The sequence below is a fragment of the Neolamprologus brichardi genome, chromosome 3, assembly GCF_056152115.1.
Source record: "Neolamprologus brichardi isolate AB-2024 chromosome 3, ASM5615211v1, whole genome shotgun sequence".
NCBI classification, from domain to species: domain Eukaryota; kingdom Metazoa; phylum Chordata; class Actinopteri; order Cichliformes; family Cichlidae; genus Neolamprologus; species Neolamprologus brichardi.
Window position 1 is genome coordinate 7,570,700 of NC_142106.1, and position 19,255 is coordinate 7,589,954.

The 19,255-nt window shown below is 39.8% G+C and overlaps 2 protein-coding genes across 2 annotated transcripts in view; both read right to left on the reverse strand.

The window, feature by feature from the left end:
• Positions 1-1,911: 1,911 nt before the first annotated feature.
• LOC102793734 (uncharacterized) overlaps positions 1,912-19,255 on the reverse strand; it is an 84,632-nt gene continuing 67,288 nt past the window's right edge. Inside the window, exons 6-8 of the mRNA XM_087831988.1 lie at positions 10,555-10,650; positions 3,587-3,671; positions 1,912-2,165 (exon numbers count right to left, since the gene is read on the reverse strand). Coding sequence (XP_087688114.1) covers positions 2,159-2,165; positions 3,587-3,671; positions 10,555-10,650 — 188 coding nt within the window. The 3' untranslated portion in view covers positions 1,912-2,158. The remainder of the gene's footprint in view (positions 2,166-3,586; positions 3,672-10,554; positions 10,651-19,255) is intronic.
• LOC148103331 (Fc receptor-like protein 1) lies at positions 11,739-13,963 on the reverse strand. Its single transcript, XM_087839476.1, has 5 exons — positions 13,909-13,963; positions 12,857-12,892; positions 12,470-12,733; positions 12,145-12,390; positions 11,739-12,058 (listed from the first exon to the last, which is right to left on the reverse strand). Exons 1-5 carry the CDS (start codon positions 13,937-13,939, stop codon positions 11,739-11,741), a joined length of 897 nt encoding a protein of 298 aa, XP_087695602.1. The 5' UTR covers positions 13,940-13,963.

Consider the following 19,255-nt stretch of genomic DNA (forward strand, 5'->3'; position numbering starts at 1 on the left):
CGTGAGTAGCTTAATGTTGTTCGTGTGTAATTTACGTTGAGTAGGCTAACCACGTTATTACATTAATGCATGTAAGGTGAACTAGCAAAAAACACATCATAGCTACATGCAGCTGTCTTCTTGTATGATGGCAGATACTCCCTTCACCCTGGCCAAAAAGGCTAAAATGACCAAAGAAAAAGTGGAAAACAGTTAAACATGAGAGGTTTTTGGACAAAATTGGTGTATTTTTTGTTTAAGCACTGCTTCCAGCCAAGAGTGATACCATATATGCCCTATAGCTGCAGAAAAGGCCAAAATTGTTATCTTTTTACAAAAAAACAGCTAAACATGAGAAGTTTTTGGACAAAGTTTGTGTTTTCCATTCTTTAAGCACCAGTTTGAGCACTGTTTCAAAAGTACCGGTTTGGCACCGGTATCGGATAAAACCTAAACGATACCCATCCCTAGTGTCAACCTGACCTTGTGAAAACTGCTTAACTTTGCTTAACAATGTTTCACTGTGTTATCTACTAACTGTTAGATGGACAATACTCCCAAGAGGACCAGCTTCTGTGAAAAGATAGTGGGAGTTGCTCTCTGCCGTCTAGCAACCCGTGAGACAGAAATCTATTGTAACTGGGAAGATACGGAGAGCTTTGTGTGAGGGTTTAAAAAAGGAACGGAGATGCCCCAAGGGGACAGTGCTCATAACTTAGACCTGTGATGCTTTGTTGTGCATTTTTGCTCTCCTGCATGCAGTAATAAATAGCTTGACCACAGCTCTTTCGTGTTGCAGATTTTATTCATCAGAAAAATTCCACGACATTATGTAAAGAGAAAAGAGCAATGGCCCTGTGGAACTCCTTTGTATACTGGGAGAAAAGTGGAAGAAGACCCAGTAGCATGGACACACTGTGTTCTTGCTGACAATTAATTTGATAACCAACTTATAGCATTTAGAAATAGACCAATACTGTTTAGTCTATTTACTGAAATGACATGGACATGGTCAACTGTATCAAACGCCTTTGAGAAGTCAAGAAAAAGAGCAGCACATATTTTTTGCAGTCCTTTGAATCAAAAATAACATTAAACACATTAATACCAGCAGGTAATGTGCTGTGATTTTTTCTGAATCCTGACTGATGTTGGGAAAGAACTGGAATTTCATCCAAAAAGTATTTCAGTTTTTCACTTATAAGCTTTTCTAGAACTTTAAAGTTCTAAAAGTTTCAGTCACAAACACAAACATCCTGCACTGAAGCTTCTCTGTGTGGTTTAAAGACACTGAATGATGCTTTTACTGCCTTACTTTCAGTTAATGTATTTTGTTTTGCACTATGCATATTTTATATGCCATTAGGTCATTTATTGTGAAAATTCTCACGTAGGAACCATTGTACTGCATGTTGGTTCCACTGGTGCACCTGAGGGAGATGCACGCCCATGTTGATGTGCACACCCATGGCAAGTTGAAGCAAGAGAAGCCAATTTAATTCAGAGAAAGTTGTTTCTTAAAAGTATCTGTAAAGTGCTCATTTCTGCCTCAAAGCATGGGTCAGCCAGCGAGGTATGTTTGTATGTTATATAGATCATTTTATGTCTTTATTTCACTCGTCTTACTATTTCATTGAATTTTATGCTATGTTTTAGTTCGACGGTGGCGTAGTTTGTGATCAAGGTGAAGCTGTAACAACCCCAAGACCTTACAACTAACATTAAAGCCAACTTTATGCCATCAGTAAAAGAACTCTTTATTGACTTTAAGAGGTAGAAGCGATAGATGCTCTGGCTGTTTTTAGGTTGAGGTGGTTTAGTATTTATTCTTTGTTTTCATCAGTGAAGAGAGGTGTGTCATTTAGCCACAACCAAACAGGAACAAGTTAAATTTTGTATTTGTAGTTTATTAATCCTGCAGAGAAACTGCTCACTGCTGTGGGAACAAAAGCCAACAAACATCAAGTCAATGAACTGACTTCCAGTAAGTAGTTCTGGGTCATCAGAGTCTAATTCAGTGCTAAAAAGACATAAAACATCTGTAACATGTAAAATCTGTAACATGTGGATGTCCTCTGGTCTGAGGTGCTGGGGGGACCAGTTAAAGACCAGCAGCTGGATGTCAGTGGTTGGACTGGTGGACTACTTCAGTGAAGAGTAGACGACGTCTGGCTCTGGTTTAAAGTCTGAACACAAACACATACAGTTCAAACAACAGGAAACATGATTACAAGCTTTGTAGTTCGATCAAGACCTCCAATCTCCACCTCTCTGCATCACACACTGTCCCAGTTCAGACTTTACTGGGAACCAGCTCAGATACAAATCACAGAGCTTCCACGGTGCTCACACTTTAAACTGCTTCTTCAAACCTGGAGCCCACAGATCTGTGCTGATCTTTAACTTTGATCACATGATTTCTTCTAGTGTTTCTTTCTCTCAGCTTCAGTTCTTACTTTGAGTTTGTCAAAGTTCTCTCTGTGTTCCCCGTCTGTCCTCCCTCCGCCTCGTCTGTTCCCTGTTTTACTTCAGTTATGTCTCGCTGTTCTTGGTTTCACTGACTGAGTTTGACTTCCAGCTAATAAACCTCATATTTTCCTCCCTCTGACCTCTGTCATCCTCTTTCATAAATTATAACACATCCTTCATCACATGAGACACAAAGGGTTTCTACATCATCATCTGAGGTTTCTTCAAAGCTTTTCTTCTCTTGTTCTTTCATTTGTTAACAGCTTGTAAATCATTGACGATAGAAATCAGATGCTCTGAATGAAGTGATCTATGTTTCTACTTAGACTTGTTAAACTGAGTGCAGAAGTGTGTTCATACTAAAGTAAATGGCCTGCATTTGTATAGCGTTTTACACTACATTCAGTCATTCACACACACACACACACACACACAGGTGATGGCAAGCTACATTGTAGCCACAGCTGCCCTGGGGCGCACTGACAGAGGCGAGGCTGCCGGATACTGGCACCACCAGGCCCTCTGACCACCACCAGTAGGCAAACATGGGGTTAGTATCTTGCCCAAGGATATTTGGCATGCAGCCAGGAGGCAGCCTGGGATCGAACCACCGACCTTCTGATTAGTATGGCTACATGTAGTGCACTGTGTACCTGGATGGTCTGCTGATAACTGGGACTTCACCCAAATATTCAAATGTTCTGATATTTGTCTTGTTTGACATCTTGCTCACTCACAGCAGTTAATATTTTTTAGTTCAAATCTTATGACTTTATCACTTTATTTGTGACTTTATTTCTCTTTTTATTTTTAATTTAAAAAAATGTTTTAAACACGTAAAAAAAAAAAATCAGGTTGGCAGAAATATTTGTGTTTTCCTTTCAGTTTTGTTCCATTTTAAAATGACATCAGCAGTGTTTCAGAGTTTTTCCTGCACTTAGAAAATCCAAAATTTCAAAATAAAAAGCTAAGTGTCTCCCTGTTCTCCTGCTCTGCCCTATACAGCTTGATGTGTCTTATCCTCCACAGGTCTGAGCTTGAGTAATGGTGTGGTTAGCTTAGCTTAGCACGATGGCTGTGAACAGTGTGAGCAGCTAGCTTGTCTCTTTCCACAGTCAAAGATAAAGAGCAGCTGTACCTGGGCCTCCTTGTTCTGATGGTTGTTTGTCCATAACTGACGTCTTCAGTTCTCACTGCTGAGTAGACCACAGCTGAATCAGTCTCTGTACAATAAACACATTAAAATTACTGCAGGCACAACTGCAACAGTGCTGTGATATTATTACACATTATTATTTAGTTTTATGTGGCTTTTTGAAGATATTAAGTGTTGCCTTTTTATAAACCGCAGTATCTTTTCACAGTTTTTCCATCCTAACACCTCTGCTGTGAAACACTGAGTGACCACAAAGAACTGTGGAGTTTCTGAGAAATGCACACTGACACTCTTCACCACACAGCTCAAAGCAAACATGTTCTCACAGCATGAACACTATTATTAGACAAACACATTGCAGTGAGAAGCTCATCAACTTCACACTAACATGAGTCTGTGCATCTAGCATGGTGGTTAAAGGACAGTGGGGAATGAGACCTCTTGGTCTCGATCTTTGCATTCTGATTGAAACTCTACTTGTAGCTGTGAAGCTACAGTGTTTCCTTTTTGAGCACAGATGTTCATGGCATGGATGTGTACCTGATTTTCTGCATGTCCCTAGAACCTGAAGAGAGCCTTTTTCCAATTTCTAAAGCCTGCACTCACAAAGGCAGGCTCACACTTGCTTGCAAATGTTGACTGATTTGAATAAATTTGGACCAGTAAAAACACAGAACCCCTTGTAAAGTGGCACTGTAATGCAACCAAGGAAAAGTTGTGAAACTTTTTTTTTTTTTAAAGATAACACACATTTAGCTTGCTTCTGCACTGCTATAAACTCAGGATCAGGTTGTGCAGGCTTTGTGCAGATGATGTCTGAAACATCAAATCCTTCTGTCCCTGTCATCTGTGTTTGGTTCCTGACATGGGGCTCAAGTCCCTGTGGTAAACATGGCAAGAAAACTTGCCACTCTCTGAAATGACTATATCTTAAATGATTGGATTGCATATACTAACCCACTCCCTACATGCACACAGCACAGCACGCTGCCAACCCCCTTCCACCCAACTGCGTCATCAGTAAGCCCCTTCCCCATATATACGGCACATTGTTAACGTCATTGCTAAATGCTATCATCAACGATTTATGGTGGCAGACGTCAACAAATAGGGAAAAAAAAAAAATCCTTTTCCTTACATTGCAATTATTTTACATTTTTTGCAGATAAGCTAAAGAACAGCTAACCAGATGTTTATGTTAATCCTCAACCTACCGTTGCCGTCATAGACTACATCTTTTTGTAAACAACAAGCCTACAAACAGTGTTGGGAGTAACAGAATACATAGAATACACAGCGGTCATTTCTGGTTTCATATGTTAGTTAGGCTATCCCCTCTCTATGCCTTCTCCAGTTTGGTGACCTGCACCACAGTCGGGTGGATGGGCATCTATCATATATTGCATGGCTGAGAGTGGCCGGTTTGAGTATGACTTGTGGCCCCCTTTTTTATTTTACTCAATTTCCATCTGGGATGAATACAGTTTCTCTGATTCTGATTGCTGGAAACCCAAACAAAACACGCAATAAGAGGCTCTAATGTAGGCGTCCTGGTAATGTTGGTGGCGTCAGTTACACAATGGACCCAAAGCCAGCACAACAGAGCCAGCAGTGCATGGGGAGGAATGCATTTCTTGGTAATTCCAACACCACTTCATAAGAAGAATGGGATAGACGAAACTTCAGTATCATCGATATACCATATTGCCGTTTTTTGGTATTGCTGAAGCAGCTCATAGCGGTGAGAAGTGACTGTCAGGGAAAAGCAGTTTACATTAATAGATGATTAAACATTTTGCTGGCAGTAATTGAAATGATTAAAGAAAATCAACAAACTATTTATGCACCATAATTAATAATTTTATTGGGGGGTTATATTGGCTGGATCTCATTATTGGTGGGGTCATAAAACCCCTAACGCGCCTGGGCATACTGTTAAGCAGTTAGCAAAGCTAAGCCTTCTGCTGGTAAATAGCAGAGAACATCAAGCTACTAGAATGTCTACAACACATACGGTTCTACTGCTCTTTGCTTTTCAAGGCATAAACAAGACACAGACCTCAGGAACCTTTTTGTCTCAGCCTTGCTTGGTGACCCTGAGCTCTACTTTCTAAACTCTTCCATCATCACTGGGAAAAGTGTTTGTAAGGAGTGCTTTACACCAGTTGCTTTGGGCTGCATTGCTCTACTTTAGCAGCCCAGTGTTGCCTTTCTCAATGTTAGGATATAACTTTAGCAACTTCTGACAAGCTTGAAGTGTGTGTAAATGCTTGGATTTCTAGCGACTTCAAAAGTGGTCTGCTAGGTGCTGCCCTTGCCGCCATTGCTATTTATAGAGATCCTTCCCTGTGAACTACCCAAGTGTACATGCCTTTTGAATGAGGAGTAAAACTGGACCAAGTATTTGAGATGAGTCTCTCTTTTCACCAAGGCAGACCGGTACAGCATCCGCATCACTGCAGCCGCAGCACCTATCCATCTGTCGATCCCACTCCCTGTTCCCCTCAGCAGTGAACTAGACTGTGAGATACATAAATCCCTCCACTCGGGGCAGGAACTCATCCCTGATATGGAGTGGGCACTTCATCATTCTCCAGCTGAGGACCATGGCCTCAGATTTGGAGGTGCTGATATCTATTCCCACCAACTTCACACTCTGCTGCGAACCATTCCAGTGCGAGCTGGAGGCCATCACCTGATGAAGCCAACAGAACCACATCATCTGCAAAGAGCAGAGATGGCTATGCCACTTGCCTATGCCTAGAAATTCTGTCCATAAAAATTTTGAACAGAAGCAGTAAAAAAAAAAAAAAAAAAAAAAAAAAAAATTAGCCCTGGAGTCCAGTGGGTTAGACACTGCATACTCCCAAAGTACACCCACAGGACCCCCAAGATCGGACATGGTCAAATACCTTCTCCACAAAATAAATGTAGACTGGTTGGGCAAACTCCCATGCCCCTCAAATATCCTCGAGATTGTAAAGAGCTGGTACAGTCTTCCACGCCTGGGACAAAACTGCATTTTTCATCCTGTTTCCGAGGTTTGACTAACAGACGGACTCATCTCAGGATGTAGGCATAGACTTTCCTGGTGGAGACTGAGGAGTGTGATCCCCCTCTAGTTTGAGCACACCCTCTGATCCCCCTTCTTGAAGATGAAAAGCACCACCCTTGTCTGCCAATCGAGAGGTACCCCTCCTTAATTTGTTCCTTGTTTTTTGTCAGGAGAAAGTGAAGAAATAAGGGAACACATAAAATGAGCATCTTGCTGCATTTCATTGGTATTAGAGACACACAGCTAAATGCAGAATTTATAAAATTAGGAACTGGCTAAAGTGATACGTGTTTTGATTTCCTGCAATTGTGAAGAACAAAAGGTTAATTAGAATTTATAGTTAGGATTTATAAATCTTAACTCGTTTGATCTGCTCCTACAAACAAGCACAAGTAGAAATTCTGGACTTTTAACTGTTTTACAGCAGCAAACACCCATTATGGTCATACGTGCTACACAAAGCAAATAAGCAATAAAGTTAGTGTTAGTCTCTTTAATCCCAATGCTCCCGGTTGCTGGGTTGAAATGGAAAACATCTGGGTTAAAGAGATGTACCGCCCGATCTGTTATTTAAATATAGAGACATGTGGTATCCACAGAAATGTCAAAATCTCAACTAAGCTCACAAAACCATTTCAACATCCACCAAACAGCTGAAACAGCAAATGCAAACCAGTTTTTAAATCAACAGTATATTTTCTGCATTATTTGCTTGCTTATCGGGCACCAGTTTTGGACAGTGTTGTTGGCCGCTGTTCAATACCGCACAAATCTCAACTTTCACAAAATATGCCAACCTTCTGTAAATTACTTTCTTATTGTTGTGGAGGGGTTTGTATGTTCTGTGGGGTTTCTGTGTTGTCAGGAGACTTTGTTGGTAGGGTCTCCCATGGCAAATTGTTCCTGGGTGAGGAACCAGACAAAGACAAGTGGATGACCACAGAGCTGCCATCTCTTTTAAATTATAACTGACAAACTTCCCCACAGACCACAAAGCACACATGATCACATGGCATGAACACTTTTATTAGCCTGAGCAGAAGTGAACAACAGGAAGGAGCTGCTGTGGTTTCACATGCAGAACTTCAGAAGAGTCAGAATGATATTTTACACTAGAAGACATTTGCTTTGTTTAGTCTCTCATATCAACAAATAAATTTCAATAATCCTGCTGATAACTTGTGTGGGGAGATGAGCCACATTTGGACATTGAGCTGGTTTATTGTTCTGAAATTGCACCAGACAAATCCTTCATCACCACATGAATACACACTGTGTTTTTGACTACATGACAGGGTTAGTCATCCAATAACTATTAATTATGTTTCAGTAAAAAATATTTTTCATAATTTTTTCTTTTAAGTTAGAGACAAGTTTAGAAATAAACACCATCTAATACTAATTCTTTGCAAGCTCCTTTGACCATCTAATACACCGTTTCTTTAAACCATGAATTTGAAGCAGCGATAATTATCGTGAATTATTTTTTATGTGCACTGAAACGAAGGAATTTAGAGACTTTAATAATGTTGCCTTTATTAAAGTCATGAAAACAACTGAGAACAGATTCCACAATCGTGACTGTATTTTGTAGTGATGAATCATTGATGTTATTAAAAAAGGATAGAGGTTCCCAACACATTTTAAATGACATTCAACAGTCATTTTGTGTGAGATTTGCTAACCTGAGTAATAGTGAGGAAGTCTCATGTGAGAACAAACTGAACTACATCAATATCAAACTGAGTCTGAACTGTTCTCCATTTAAAGTCTTGATACACGCTCAATCCTCCAGGTGGGGAAAGTTTCTGTGATCTCAATTTAAAGGTTGCTAGTCTTTATCCAGCAACCCTGTAATGAGCTCCTCCAGTGTATTGCCATGGCTACACCGTTTGTGAGATCAGTTTTTGCAGACACACACTGAAGCCATACTTCAAGGACCAACACAAACTATTCTGCTAACAAAAATGAAAAATATCGCAGTCTTTACAACCCTAGCTGCAAAAACATTTTTCACCCTCAGGTGCTCTGTTGTGACACGTGTCACAACCAAACCCAGGACCAGTGACATAAACACCCCCAACTGACCTCTTGATAAATATTGTAATGTAGCTACATAAGAGCTGCTACTTAATCTAGCTCTATGTCTTTAGCTTGCTAGTGAGAAACTGATTCAAGTGCCCTCTAGTTTATCTGTAACAATGTGACAACCCACCGTGGTCTACCCTAATCAATATAAAATAAATTGGACAAATCATAGTGAGAAACCCTCCTATCATCCTCGGGGTCATTTTGACCCTGCTGATTAGAACTGATATTTCACATGTGGTGGGAGGGAATTTCCTGCAAGGACATTGACAGTTGACAGCTCGTGCAAAATTAGGGAGTAGCAAACTTATAAAAGCTTCCATGACATCCCTCTATCTAAATTACTACTCATGCTGTATTGTGTACTCTGTAATATGTGTGCTGTCTGAAAAAGCTTCACTGTCAATCAGGTTTTGGCACAACTCTTTGACGGTGAAAGTCACATAGATGAGAATGTGTCAGAGACAGAGGATTGTGAATTCTAATCTAATGAGAATGAGAGTGTTAGCCCTCCTGTTGTCTCAGTCACCAGCAGACACAATGCCTTCCAAAAATGTAAAGATAATATGGTCCCTTTCCCAACTTTAAACAACAGTGGAGACTTAGTGCTTCTAATATTATCAAAATGGTTCCAGGCCCCACCAGGTATGCAGTCAGCCATGTTGAGGACCTCAAGTCATCATTTGAGATCTTTATGACACCATCGATTAAAAATACTGTCCTTTGGATGACAAATTTAGAGGGGAGGTGTGTATATGGGGACAGTTGGAAAGACCTGGCCAAAAGAGTGATGTTGATTTGGCTGAAGGACTGTGTGTGCATAATTTCACATGCAATAATTTTTTCACGTATCATGCCTTGGATGAGGAATTGCTCAAAAGGAACTTTACCATGTTAGGGATAGTGAGAAAGAACAAGCCTGAGCTTCCTTCTGAACTTCTTGCTGTCAAGAGCAGGAAGGTAACATCTTCAGCGTTTGCCTTCACTGAAAAAGCAACTCTAGTCTCCTATTGGCTCAAGAAAAGGAAAAATGTCCTGCTGTTCAGCACAATGGACAAACAGAGTCGAGGACGATTTTCTGCACAACAGAGGATGTGTACAAAAAAAAACTTAATTGTTGGACAAGAACTGTTACATATTCTGACTATTTTACTGATGTTTTCACAATTTTCTGTTTCACAAATGGTTGAATTTCACCACAAACACACACCTAAAACAAAAACAAAAAAACTCTGCCATTGCCGATCTCAAGCCTGGATAAGAAAAGAGGAGGGGTGAGTGAAAGTGATGTTGTGGTGACACAACAAAGGGTCCTGGGTCACAAGAAAACAGGATTCATTCTAAAGGACATGGATGGGCACATAAAATAAAATAAAAAAAAAAAAAACATGGATTAAAGATTTTGAAGATACATTACATCTAAAATTGAAAGTTTGACCTAATGGCAGTGCTAGAAAAAAGGTCATGTCATCACCAAAACCCAATAGGGTTCATCCACTTGTAGTCATTAATGTTGTCAGTAATTTTGAAAAGATTTAAATGCAAACTTTTAAAGATACATTTATCCTAAATTATAGGTTTGTCCTGATGGTGGTGCTTGAGTTTCATTATCTAGGAGCTACTTATGTGTTCAATAAATAAATAATAAGTGTTTGACACAAACATTTGGTCAGTAATTGTATGTTGAAGGCAAATGTGTTCGTAAGATTGAAGGAGAATGCTAATAACTTAGCATGTTAGTATTAGCATGTAGCTTAAAGCAAAGCCTGAGTGAACCATGACAGAGACAGAAGAAGAGCAGCTGTACCTCTCAGATTTGATTTCTTCTTGTCTTTGATGAGGATTTTTCCACAAGTGACGTCTTCAGTTCTCACTGCTGAGTAAACTGTAGCTGGATCACTGTCTGCACAACAAACACACACAGAGGACATCAGTGCAGGAATAACAGCTCGTCGTATACTGACAGATAATGTTCAAAAAGTGGAATTTAGATTCACTGAATGAATCAGACCTGATACAGGAGGAAGTGACTGAGCTTTTATCAGCAGGATGAATGTTTCTGATTAACATGTCAGGATATCACAGAAACTACCTAATTATTAACTTAGAATAATGTTGGATTAAATTTGAAATGTGATGTGATTATTGAATATGAATCGAAGGGAATTAAAAAAAAAGAGAAGCAAATACTGTATATAATACAATTCAACATATGACTGGTAAGTATTAGAGTTTTATCTGTAGACTAGTGGTCTGTGTGCAGAGTTTACCGTTTGTTTCCTTTCTATCAGAAACAGGATGCTGGACGACTGCAGAGCTGTTAGCTTCAGTTAACCACAGACCACAAACACACAGTCCAGCTCACAGTGAACAACACTCAGTGAGTACAGAGTTAAACATTCATGGTTACATTTGGTTTTGATCTTTGAAATCTAAATGAACACTGGAGACAGTCTATCACCAAGTGTGTAAACAGAAGTATTAATTTAAACTCTTTCAGGGGTAAATTCTGGCAGCAGATTAGTAAAATGCTTAATTAAACATTTGTAATATATTTTGTATATTTTTTCTATTTTCTATTTTATAACTGTGAATTTAAACCATCCATCACATGATAATAGTAAGAAATAGTGCTCATAAACATAAATCTAATTCTACCCATCATCCTGAAACCCAGGCCAAAGGAAATGTCCTCAAATATCATATTATATTACCAAGCAACGTCACAGTGCCCACATCCATCTTTCACTGATTGAGCAGACACTGGGCTCGCTCGTGTTATAGACTCTGTTATCCAAGAAAAAAATAACAGGAGTTTAAACTATTGTGAACCTCAACATGAGTCAGTTATATTTGTGTTTCAAATCAGAAACAAAGTTTTAACAGGACATGTAGGTTATTACTGAAATAAAAGGCTTGACATCAAAGTTTATGTGGAAGTTTTACAAACATGTAAAACTTTAAGTGAAGTGAAGCTGAAATGTTCAACCTTCAAATGTGTGTAAATGTTAACATGTCCATCAAAACCAAACACAATTTAAAATGAATGAATTTATAAAATCCAGAAGTCTGTGTCTCACCTTCACATTTCCTGTGAACACATGTTCTCACCAGCAGATTCATTAACACCAGCAGAGCCACAAAACAGACTGATCCAACAGAGGACACCAACAACACAGAGAGAACAGGAGGAAGAGTGATAGAAGTGGAACCAGGAGGAGGTGTGGATGTAGGTGGAGGTGTGGATGTAGGTGGAGGTGTGGATGTAGGTGGAGGTGTGGATGTAGGTGGAGGTGAGGTGGTGTGTTCCCCTAAAATAAAGCAAACACAGTCATTAAGTTGTCGTCACATTGTGAATGTTGAAAGCTGCAGAAACACAGACAGGTGAGTGTGTCACCTGTGACAGTGATCCAGCTGGATGGAGACTCTCCATGACCGCTGATGTCACACTTGTAGAGGCCTTCATCAGACCTGGAAACATGCTGGATGGTCATGTGACCTGTAGGCTGCTTCCTGATGAGGGAGCCATCTTTATAGAAAGCAGCTGGGAGGTTGGAGGGAGTGGTCTTTGTTTTACAGAGCAGAGTGACGTCATCTCCCTCCATCACAGGGAGGACAGGACTCTGCAGGATCACTGATCCACCTCAACACAGAGACAAACTACAGCATTTCATCCATTTACACACAGCTTCATCAACACTAACTCCACACACTCAGCTTACCAGTGACTGTCAGGTTAACCATGTTACTGATGGGACCCTCTCTGGACTCACACCAGTAAACTCCACTGTCCAGTGGGTACATGTATCTGATGTTACATGAAGAACCAGCTGGTTTTCCCCACCCATCTCCACACTGAGTGATGTTTGGTTTGCTTGTGTTTCTCCTCAGAGTCCATCCAGCAGAGCTGTCGTCCTCCTCACAGCTCAGAGACACAAAGTCTCCTTCAAAGAACTGAGAGCTGCTGGGACTCACAGTCAGACGAGCTGTGAGGGTTAAAATGAAAAACTGATGATCTGTTAGACTTTACATTGTGAAACATTAACCCAATCAGGTCATATCAGTGAACATTTCTCAGGTTTAAACTGTGACAGAAGAAGGTTACTGACCTTGGTTTGTTGTGCAGCTCAGCAGTGAGACCAGAACTAAAGAGAAACGACACTCAGGTTGATTTGAGGTGAACATAAAGAACAACTCCACACAAACAGCTGACAAACACACAAACTCGTCGCTCTCTGATATATCTGCTCATTTTCTGTTTGATTCCAGAAACAAATTTCAGTAAAGTTTGACAAAAGAGTAAAAAAAAAAAAAAAAAAAAAAAAAAAAAAAAAAATCTATCCATCCATTCGCTTATCCTTTTCAGGGTTGTGTTGGGTCCTGGAGCCTATCCCAGCTGTCATAGGGCAAGAGGCAGGGTACACCCTGGATAGGTTGCACATCTAACACAGAGACAGACAACCATCAACCTATGAATTGATCAATTGGATTAATCAATTAACCTATCCCCACAAGCTGCATGTTTTTGGTCGGTAGGAGGAAGCCTGAGGACCTGGAGAGAACCCACACAAACTCCACGCAGAAAGACCCCGGCCTGATGGTGGAATTGAACTAAGAACCTTCTTGCTGTGCGGCAACAGTGCTAACCACCATGCTGCCTAAAAAAAAAGTATTGATGATTGAAAAAAGGAGAAAGAGCATCATTCATTTTTCATATTTTTGAGGAAAATGTGGAGTCCAGCTGTCAGTGGTTGACATGTGACATGTTACTGATCAACTGCAAGTTTTCTGAGAAACAGATTTTAAACAGTCTCTGCTTCTTTTTACCTTAAGAGCTCTTTAAACCATCAGTATTGCTACTGTAGGTGCACTGACTGCACTGTGGAGATATAGAGAAAAATGTGCACTAATTGTAAGTATTACTGTTACACTGTGCAGCTGTGTTGATATGAGTGAATGATTTGATCTTTTCACTGCCTGCTGTGTTTCCTCGACTCCTGAGCAAAGATAAAGAGTCAGTTCAGACCTGCAGTTGGTCCTCGTGGTGTTTTGAACTTGAATTCAGCCTGATTTGTTTTTCATGTCTTCTCCTCCATCATCAGTTATCAGGAGAGCAGACAGTCAAAGTACAAGAATTCAAACAAACAGAGATTCTACTTACAGAGCAGACACAGCACAGATGTTTCCTTCATCGTCCTTCTCACTCATTTGAGCTTTTTTTCATTTCTCTCACTGACACCAAGTAAAGCCCGCCCTCTTCCTCTGAGCACCAGCTTTGTATTGGTTCAAACACAGAGGTGGGGGACTCACTTATTTTTCTCTGAAGCTGTCTTGTTCCTTTGTTAGTACAGAGACAGTTGGTACAACTACGCTACCAACGATAGTGATGCATGAATCTCAACTTCATTAACAAAACTATTCTCAAATACACAGACAGTCCCATTGCCCGTGCATTTAAAAACATTAAATGTTTTATGTGAGGATTAATAAATCACATCATACTCAGTGAAACTTCTGAGTTTATTCACAAACGTTAAAGAGAATAAAGTTGTCTCTGTTCTCAGTGATCTGTAGTTTGGTTGATGAACAAATCCATTTCCATGCTGTTGGAGCTTAGACAGTTTAGGCCATATTTAAGTTATGATCTTTAATTTGAGTTTCTAGTTATAATCTTGATTGTTTTATGTTGTAATGTAACATAATATGCTCCACAACTTTGTTAATCTGTTGGCTTGTGTTAAAGTGTTGGTAGGTGTCGTGAAGTGGGTGTGTGAGGCACGAGCGGGTGATGAAAGGTTCAGCAAGTAAGCAGGACGTGGAGCAACAGTTTTATGAGTTGGGAGGTCAGCTTTTCAGCTGCTTCTCCACTCCTAACTCCTAGCTCTCTCGAGCCCCTGTGTCATTGAAATAGGGACAGTCTGATTACTGAGTGGCAGCAACTGCCCCGCCAGCCACCCTGGCACTGTCACTTGAGCACACTGCACCACCTCCTCCACTGCAGTGGAGCCAGAGACCGCACCAACTTACCCCTACCACAGTCCCCTTGTCTCCTCTGTTTCCTGTCTTTGACCTGATTGCCTTTAATTAAAAATAGATAAAACATCTTGACATCCTTAGATTTTAAACCTTGTTTTAAAGTTGACTAATCTCCATCATGAACAGTTTTGTTAAAGTCCACAAACGGCAGCATCTTATGATGTCAGGTGTAACAGAGATAATGACATTTTTCATATTTACAGACACTTAAATAAATTAGTGTGACAGATATCAGAGCTCACTCACAGGAGTCCTCCCTCCATGGTCTGTATATTCCAGCTGTGGCCACGCCTCTTTTCTACCTGAAGGTAATGGACTCCTTAAGGATCAACCTTTGCATGATTCCAGCTCCTCCTGCAGCCTCCTCTCTCCTTCTGCCAGGAAATCTGAGCTCCAGTTTCAGTGAGACTGTATCTAGATGTTACTGATTAGCAGGTATCCGTGTGAGGATATTCACCAGAAGCCTCTCCCACTTGCACTGTGCTCCTGCAGCTTATATTACCTCTGGAGGGTAATTGGTGGTAAATGAGGGCAGATAAGCAGCAGGTGTGTCCTAAAGGAGAAGTCAGGGGCAGAGAGAGACAAGGGGAGGGACAAGAAAGAAGGAGGAGGAGAGGAAGAGGACAACACCACGCCCAAACACTCCCACAGCCTCACAGGACGTAACACCTCAGTATATGAGAAAAATCCACAGTGTTAATAACAAACACACAGAGACATCAAATCTACATTTAAATCTGTGGGGACATGTAACATGATAAACTTCACATGATTTATCTTCTCTGCCAATGACACAAATTAAAAAAGGAATAATTTAAAGTGAAGAAACGAGCACAGCATCCCAGGATGAAAAGATGGTCTCCAAACTGATGGGTCACAATCCTTTTATTGAACAGCCTTGAATGTGATCACACCGTAAAAGCTACAAAATGTACACAATAAAATTACCATTGGTAACTCAAACCTTTAACATTTTTCCTTATTAATCATAAATGAATTCATTACTTTAAATGATTACACCTTTAACCCTTTAAGACCTACCATAGAACCAAGTCCGCCAGAGCTTATATTATAGTTTTACATGCTGTAGTGCCATTTCTGGGAGCATTTCAAGTTGCTATACATCAATACAACTGTTATAGCCCATATTTTAATAATATGTCTGCATTAAGTCCATAGTAACTCATACATTTCAAAAAAGTGCAATAAACTATAAAAAAATTTAAAATCGTTTTTGTTTTTTTAACATATATTTCTAGTTAGAGAAATTTAAGAGGCTTATCCCTCAAAACTGCAAATACAAAAAAGTTGCACAAAATAGTTTCCCACCACAGGAAATTTATTTTGAGTGTCTTTATAGTTTTATTTTTGAAATACACCAATTTTTATAGACTGCAGGAAAAACGAAAATCATCAAAATAAACTATTTCCAGCAGTGCAATTTGAGTTCTAAACATCCCAGAAACGACACAGAAAGTCATAAAGTCAAACATAACTTTTAAAAACACCAGTATAGGCTCATGAGGCCCTGAAGGCAAAAAAGTACATTTCTGCAAAATGACGTCACTTCCGGTTTCGGGCAGGTAATGGCGGACATGCGATAGTTCGCGCTGATGGACGCAGGAAGTGTTATAAACAGTCGATCGGATCGAAAAAGCGTGCTTCTGGAATATTATGTTTTTGTTGCTGCAAGTGCTTTTTATGCAGTTTTTGCAAAGCTATATGTGGAAGGAAACTGTGACCGAGGACAAGCTGATGGCATAAGATGTAAGTACAACTCCTCCGTTTTCATATGCAAAAAAAATTATTGCGCTAGCTCACGTGGCTGCAGTGCTACCGGGATTTAAAAGTAGTTATGCAAAACGGAGCGTGCTGCTCCGACCGGCTTTAAAGGGTTAAGGCCTTTGAATCTCTACATTGAGTGCTTTTGCCGTGTATATTTATTCAACCCTTCTAACATTTAGCCTCTTACCTTTTCTATACCCTGAGATACAATACACCATATTACGATTGTCTTTGACCTTAAAAAGCATATAACAGTGAATCTTGTAAACCTTTTCATAGCTGACTAAACATGAAAAATTGACCAAGGTGCGTGAGCACCCTCTAGTGGGTAAAAACGTAACCGTTACACTAGTAGCAGTCAGCAGCTTTATGCTCTGTGAAATAACAAACTACATATTTACACAACAAACTTTGAAACCAAGCTTGTTCCCTCATCAACCAGGTGCTAGGGAACTATTTGCAACTTAGAATTACACCTTAACAGCCGCCTTTTTCCCATTTCTTAACCGATGAGCAAACCTTCTCTCTGTACGTTGGAGCTGCTGTATAGTTTACATCGACTGATGTTTGATACCTGGTCGTTCTACACTTTTCCAAATAAAAACATTAGCTGTGTCCAAGCTATAACAGAATAATATGCACGTATGAACCAATTTACAAAGGAAAATATTAATGAGGTCATTTACAATGACTGACTGAGAGTCATTGATGAAATAATAGGATGATAACAGGATCAGACTGATCCAGTAGTTTATTATTTAATACACAGAAACACTCACACACTGACCTTTGCTCTCGGTCCTACATGCAAACATTTGGAGCTCACAGACTGTGATCACTGAGTTTTCAGGCTTTTCTAATGCTGTGTTTGAGCAGCAGGAAACACAAACAAAACAAAGAGAGGCATAGAACACACAAAACATGTATGACCCAATTTACAGCTCATAAGGGACTGGGAGCAGCTGCCACTGAGGTAACTTAGAAATCAAAGAAAGATTAAATCAGACATACATAACAGTGTAAACTAAAATGTGCACACTTATTTTAGAATACTGTATTATGTGATTCTATAAGTAAATTCATTCTAAACCAAAACCAATTCTTTATTACCCTGTAAATTAAATCCTATATTTAAAGAAGAAAAAATGTACGTTTAGTGTTATGGTTAAGGCTCTATTGTAACACCGATGTTCAGTATATACAGTGGGATGCAAAAGTTTGGGCAACCTTGTTAATAGTGATTCTTTTCCTGTATAAATCGTTGGTTGTTACGATACAAAATGTCAGTTAAATATATCATATAGGAGACACACACAGTGATATTTGAGAAGTGAAATGAAGTTTATTGGATTTACAGAAAGTGTGCAATAATCACTGTGTGTGTCTCCTAAGTGCTTTGGGGGTCCTTAGGGACTAGTAAAGCGCTATACAGGCCATTTACCATTTAATTATTTAACTTTTAACTTTAGAACATCTGAGAGGATATTTGTGGTGCCAGTCTTGAGGATCACCAGCACATATCCCTATATGAAAGATGGAGTATAAAGTGTGTGAAAACACAATACTTGATCTTGGCTTAGTCCATCTCTTAACAATTAATTGCAAGCATTCACAACCACAGACTGGTCTGCTTCATTGTTGTTTTGTCAATAGAAAATTGTACTTAGTAGTCAGTATAAACCTTTAATGATATAAGTTTGCATATGATAGAATACTGCATGATGACCTTTTGATGACTTAGACTGTTGTTCACCAAAGACTTGTTCTGTTGTCTTTTAGTTTGTTCCCACAGCGATAATAAGAGCTGAACAAGCAGTTTCACTCCCTACCAGGAAGAGGAGAGCTGGACACTCTTATCTTCACTTCCTAACAAGAAGAGGAGCCACGTCCTTCAGAATCACACACATACACTCCTACATACGCACATACATACGCACCAACATTCCTCTGTCTTTAACTAGAGGTATTCACTATTGCATTACCGCTGTATATAAATAAAGACCATGGCAGTGGCAGAGTGCGAGTCCTTGAGCCACACTCTCGGGTGCGAGCGCTCTGTGACCGCCCTTGCAAGTAAAAACTGCAGCGTGTGTGTTTCTACTCTCTGACTCTCAGCTGAAGAAGTGTCTTTAGAATACATCTCTTGACATCCTCTCTGAGCAAATGTCAGGCATAGTGTTGGAGCTCGCCGCTCCAGGATTACAGACGACTTGACATTAACCAAAACACTGCAAATAATCTTTTAAATCTTACTTTATTGACCCTTTTCTCTTGTTTAGAAATTACAGGATGTGTGGTTAGCCCTTGCAGAATTCATAGGCCAGCAACTGGATTTCTGGAGGAGTGTCAGGAAAAGGCTTCGTTCTATCAGGAAGAAGAATTCGTCACCAAAGGAACAATACAAACAATAAAAAAGATTTTTTTGAGAAAATCTGTTTTCAATCTAGTTTTTATATGGTAAATTTTCTAATAAGTAGAAATCTTAACATTAATGGTAACTCAGCATTTTTTTAATGTGTGGATGCTGGTTGGATGGATCAAAGAGACCATTCTGGTACAAAAGAACATTTTCTGTCGTCAGGTCAGCTCTGCTCCACTTTACACTTTCTGGTCTGAAAGAGCTATCTAAAGAGCAGCTCTACTCACTCACCTGGAGGAACAACTCTCAGGTTGGTGCTGTTGATTAG

What these genes read in the sequence shown, in the direction of transcription:
- LOC148103331 (XM_087839476.1), bottom strand. Translation starts at nt 13,939, where the DNA reads ATGAAGGAAACATCTGTGCTGTGTCTGCTCT. An exon ending in GAGCTGCACAACAAACCAAG is followed by an intron (nt 12,734 to 12,856) that starts GTCAGTAACCTT and finishes TAACCCTCACAG; the next exon opens with CTCGTCTGACTGTGAGTCCC. An exon ending in GGTTAACCTGACAGTCACTG is followed by an intron (nt 12,391 to 12,469) that starts GTAAGCTGAGTG and finishes CTCTGTGTTGAG; the next exon opens with GTGGATCAGTGATCCTGCAG.